The sequence below is a fragment of the Erythrolamprus reginae genome, assembly GCF_031021105.1.
Source record: "Erythrolamprus reginae isolate rEryReg1 chromosome 13 unlocalized genomic scaffold, rEryReg1.hap1 SUPER_13_unloc_9, whole genome shotgun sequence".
NCBI classification, from domain to species: Eukaryota; Metazoa; Chordata; class Lepidosauria; order Squamata; family Dipsadidae; genus Erythrolamprus; species Erythrolamprus reginae.
In genome coordinates, this window is record NW_027248453.1 from 189,986 (window position 1) to 195,593 (window position 5,608).

General features: G+C 51.3%; 1 protein-coding gene across 1 annotated transcript; it reads left to right on the plus strand.

Moving 5' to 3' along the window:
- The first annotated feature begins 172 nt into the window (after positions 1-172).
- NHLH1 (nescient helix-loop-helix 1) lies at positions 173-574 on the plus strand. Its single transcript, XM_070730315.1, has one exon. The coding sequence runs from the start codon at positions 173-175 to the stop codon at positions 572-574; it is 402 nt and encodes a 133-aa protein (XP_070586416.1).
- Positions 575-5,608: the final 5,034 nt, after the last annotated feature.

Here is a 5,608-nt window from a genome sequence, read left to right on the forward strand (position 1 = left end):
GCACCGTCCAGATATCTCTGGTGGCCTCCCATAATTTCACCAGAGTGGAACTGCGTGGAAATTTGAGGTGGATTCCGAAGCCCATCCTGTAGGGATTATCCAAAGCCCTCCCCTCTCCTTCCCCTCTCTCTTCGCCCCTCCGCCAGGCTACCCCGCGGTCTTCTCAGCCGCCATGCTCAATTCCGACCAGACCGAGATCGACCTCCAACCCACCCACTCGGAGACGGAGTCGGTCTTCAGCGACTGTGGGGGTGGCCGGGGCGGGCCGGTAGAAGATGCCGTGTCCCTCGGTCTGTGCGGCCAGTCCCGGGGGGCCGAGCCCGGCGATCACATGAAGAAGGACCTCCAGCACCTCAGCCGTGAGGAACGGCGGCGTCGGCGGCGAGCCACGGCGAAGTATCGGACGGCCCACGCTACGCGGGAGAGGATCCGAGTCGAGGCCTTCAACATGGCGTTTGCCGAACTCCGGAAGCTCTTGCCCACCCTCCCTCCGGATAAGAAGCTGTCCAAAATCGAGATCTTGCGGCTGGCCATCTGCTACATCTCCTACCTGAACCACGTCCTGGATGTCTGAGTCTCGGGCGCCCTGTGGGGGCTGTAGGCCTGACCCACACTGTCAAGAGTGAAGATCACGAATGCTCACTCTGGATTTTGGCCTGCAGGAGAAACATGGTCCTCTCTCTCTCTCTTCCGACATTCCCACCTTACCCTGTCAGCTGCTAAATGAAGATTCTCCCGACGAGTAAAGATCCTAACTCAACCGTGGACCTTCTCCACCTTCTGGGTTGACCGGAAGCTGCCCAGAATTCTCCAGCCCCACCACGAGATTGGAGGAGGAGAGGACATTGGTCTCCTTTTATCCCAGGAATCTGTAACCAACCGTGGAAACGTGCAACACTTGTGGACTTCAATTCCCAATTCCCTTACGTTCTTAAGTAGAGGCACCACTGTACTTGAACATAATAATGTGGAAATTTGCAAGGCAGGGAAGAGTCCAAAATTATAAAGAGAACCTTCCTTTATCTCTGAGATGGACATTTTTTTGCTCGCTCGAAGATTGAGTAGGCTTCTCTCTTCCGATCTCGGAGTTGAAGACCACCCATCTTCAAGCAACCAAGGCTGGGAAACACGGTCCCTCAGGTGGTGGATTTAGCTAGAGAAGCACCGGATTGTTAAAAAAAAAAAAAAAAAGGTACCTTGGGGGTCAAAGAAACCCACGCAGACAACTCAGAAGAACTCTGCCGTTCTGTTCTCGCCGGTCTTCGAATCCTGTTGCACAAACCTCTACGTGCAATAGGTTGGTTGTCAAAGTTGCCGCAAGGGCCTTTGGTCTTCTTGACAACACGACACACATACCCACAAACACACTCGCCATTAGTGCTGTTGGATTTGGAGCCTGCCTCGGATTGTGGTGAGACTCCTGTGTATTCCTTTAGAGTAGGTCGGAGGTAGCCAAAGTTGGCTCTTCTACGACATGTGGACTTCAACTCCCAGAATTCCTGAGCTGGCCTGACTGGCTCAGGAACTCTGGGAGTCGAAGTCCACATGTCGTAGATGAGCCAACTTGGCCCACCCCTAGACTGGAAGACCTCCAAGGTCCCTTCCAGCCCTAGGATTCTATGACCTTGCGCAGGCGGTTGGACTAGAATATTGGTAGGCAAAGTTCTCTTCTATGACACATGGACTTCAACTCCCAGAATTCCTCAGCTAGCATGACTGCCTCAGGAATTCTGGGATTCGAAGTCCACATGTCATAGAAGAGCCAACTTTGGCTATCATTGGTGTAGGTGGAGGATGGGGGAGGCTTTTTCACCCGAGAGGATGTGGTCCTTCTGTCGGCAAGTCCAAGTAGTCCTTGAGTTACGACCATTCACTTAGCCGCTGTTTTGAGTTTACTGAAATACAGTGGTACCTCTACCTAAGAAGGCCTCTACTTAAGAACTTTTCTAGATAAGAACCGGGTGTTCAAGATTTTTTTTGCCTCTTCTCAAGAACCATTTTCTACTTAAGAACCCGAGACCGGAAAAATCTCCCAGGACATTTGAGAGCAGCACAAGGGCCTGGCCAGTTTCCTGCCATTCCCCCTTTAATCCCGTCCATCTCGGGTTTTTCTGGGCTGCCAGAGGAGCCTTTCGGTGGCGCTTAAGGAGGCTTTGGCAGCCCAGAGCGAACGAAGCATTTTCCTTTCTCTGGGCGCTTGGACAGGGAATAAACCTCTGCCAACGCCCAGAGAAAGGAAACACTCCCTTCACTCTGGGCAGCCCAGAGCGAACGAAGCATTTTCCTTTCTCTGGGCACTTGGACAGGGAATAAACCTCTGCCAACGCCCAGAGAAAGGAAACACTCCCTTCGCTCTGGGCAGCCCAGAGTGAACGAAGCATTTTCCTTTCTCTGGGCACTTAGAGAGGGAATAAACCTCTGCCAGCACCCAGAGAAAGGAAACACTCCCTTCGCTCTGGGCAGCCCAGAGCGAACGAAGCATTTTCCTTTCTCTGGGCACTTGGACAGGGAATAAACCTCTGCCAACACCCAGAGAAAGGAAACACTCCCTTCACTCTGGGCAGCCCAGAGCGAACGAAGCATTTTCCTTTCTCTGGGCACTTGGACAGGGAATAAACCTCTGCCAACGCCCAGAGAAAGGAAACACTCCCTTCACTCTGGGCAGCCCAGAGCGAACGAAGCATTTTCCTTTCTCTGGGCGCTTGGACAGGGAATAAACCTCTGCTAGCGCCCAGAGAAAGGAAACACTCCCTTCGCTCTGGGCAGCCCAGAGCGAACGAAGCATTTTCCTTTCTCTGGGCACTTGGACAGGGAATAAACCTCTGCTAGCGCCCAGAGAAAGGAAACACTCCCTTCACTCTGGGCAGCCCAGAGCGAACGAAGCATTTTCCTTTCTCTGGGCACTTGGACAGGGAATAAACCTCTGCCAACGCCCAGAGAAAGGAAACACTCCCTTCACTCTGGGCAGCCCAGAGCGAACGAAGCATTTTCCTTTCTCTGGGCACTTGGACAGGGAATAAACCTCTGCTAGCGCCCAGAGAAAGGAAACACTCCCTTCGCTCTGGGCAGCCCAGAGTGAACGGAGCATTTTCCTTTCTCTGGGTGCTTGGAGAGGGAATAAACCTCTGCCAACGCCCAGAGAAAGGAAACACTCCCTTCGCTCTGGTCAGCCCAGAGTAAATGGAGCATTTTCCTTTCTCAAGGTGCTGCCTAAAAGTCCCTCTTTTTTTAAAATAAACCTTAAAATTTTGGATTTTTTTGACCCCCCTCACCTCACCTTCTTACTTCGGCAGCGACTGTCCTCCTCCTCTTCTTCCTCCCCCTCCTCCCGCCCAAATCCCGAGCTTTTATTTCTTTCCTAACAGGCTTGCACGCATTATTCGACTCCAACGGGAAAAATTGCTTCTACTTACAAACTTTTCTACTTAAGAACCTGGTCACGGAACGGATTAAGTTCTTAAGTAGGGGCGCCCCTGTACAACGGTTTACGACTGGTCCTCACCCTCACGACCGTTAGAGGATTCCCCCACCGCCGGCTTACCGAGCTCCGGACGCATCTATTTATTTATTATTTATTTATTTATTATTTGGATTTGTATGCCGCCCCTCTCCGAAAACTCGGGGCGGCTCACAACAAGTGAAAAAACAATCCAATACATTAATCCAATTAATTAAAATATTATAAATTTAAGAAAAACCCTTATACTAACATACACACACACAAGCATACCATATATAAATTCAACGTGCCCAGGGGGAGATGTTTCAATTCCCCCATGCCTGACGGCAAAGGTGGGTTTTGAGGAGTTTACGGAAGGCAGGAAGAGTAGGGGCAGTTCTGATCTCCGGGGGGAGTTGGTTCCAGAGAGTCGGGGCCGCCACAGAGAAGGCTCTCCCCCTGGGGCCCGCCAACCGGCATTGTTTAGTTGACGGGACCCGGAGGAGGCCCACTCTGTGGGACCTAATCGGTCGCTGGGATTCGTGCGGCAGAAGGCGGTCTCGGAGATATTCTGGTCCAGTGCCATGAAGGGCTTTTTTATGGTGGGTTATTTATGGTGGGTTATCCTGTGTGTGTGTGTTTGTGTGTGTGTGTCACGTGACTTTCCCAACAGGCTTCCAACAGGCTTTTCAATAATGATCTCATAATTCACTTTAACAACTGCCACGGTTTGCTAAACGAAAGGTTTGGGAAAGGAGAGGCAACACAATTGTCACGCCGAACAACAGACATCCCGGCTGCAATGCCCGTTGTGAGTCGAGGACTGTGGTTGTCCGGTTGGGGAGCTCCCCTTGGAGTTAAAGATATCTCCAAGAGGCAGCGTCGGGACTAAGGAAGGAACGAGGAGCAACTCTTGAGTTGGTTTCATTTAAACTTACGTTTCGGTTCAAGGAACTACGAACTCCGTGTCTCACTGTTGAAGGACTCAGTGGTTGCGTTATTGGTGGTCGTTCCGGAGCCACAAGGGGGCTGGGGGTGCCCCACCTCCAAGGCCCACCCGAGATCCAACAGCCCACCCCCCAAAAAACACCCCTGTCTTCCTCCCACCGTCGAAATCGTAGCCAGTGCAACGTTGAATTCTCCGTCGTTCCTAGCTGCGCGACGGAGCCCATCCTGCGGACATCACGACGGATGTATTTATTTGATGTATTTATTTATTTATTTATCCCCCCCCCCCCCGAGATGTTATTTATTTACAGTGTCGATGCACTTTGGTTTGGGAGGGGGGGAAAAGAAGATTTCTGAAGGGTGGGGAGGAAAAATAGAAACGAGAACAAATTATTTTCTGTCTGTCCGTGCGCATTTTCGTGTTAACGTCTCTTGTTCGGCCAGCGCAGAGCAGAGTCGGTCGCTATTTATTATTTATTTTGTAAAATATTAAAAGAAAAACACCACCTCCTCCTCTTCCGTGCAGATGAGCCTAATTTGATAGGGGGGTGAGAGGCGCCCTCCCTCTGCGCACTTTCTTTGTAGCGCTGGGGTGGCAGCTGGCCATTTCCCGAGCGGTCATGGAGAGTCGCACGCCCGTTACGAGCGGACTAATCAAATCTCGCCACTCCAAAGCGTGGAGAAATTGCAGGAGTGGGAAAAACAGGAGGACCGGACGAGGCCTCTGGCCTTTGGTCAGCCTCCGTCGAGCCAGCTTCTTCGGCTCTGCCCAGGTGTGTCCTAAAGTTACCCCAGATGGTTCCGGCCTTAAAGATGGTGAGATGCTGTTAGATTAAATTAGATTTATTGGATTTATAGGCCGCCCCTCTCCGCAAACTCGGGGCGGCTCACAACAATAATAAAAACAGTACCTAGCAACAAATCCAATTCCCACCAATCTAATTACAATTTTAAATTAAAAAGTTCATAAAACAATCCAAACAGGCACACAGTCAATCAATCAAACCGCAAAACAACACGGGCAAGGGGGAGATGTTTTAGTTCCCACATGCTTGACGACAGAGGTAGGTTTTAAGGAGTTTACGAAAGGCAGGGAGGGTGGGGGCAATCCTAATCTCTGCGGGTCGCCCCATGTAGAGAGCGTTGCAATAGTCGAGCCTCGAGGGGATGAGGGCATGAGTGACTGTGAGTAATGACTCCCGGTCCAAATAGGGCCGCAAC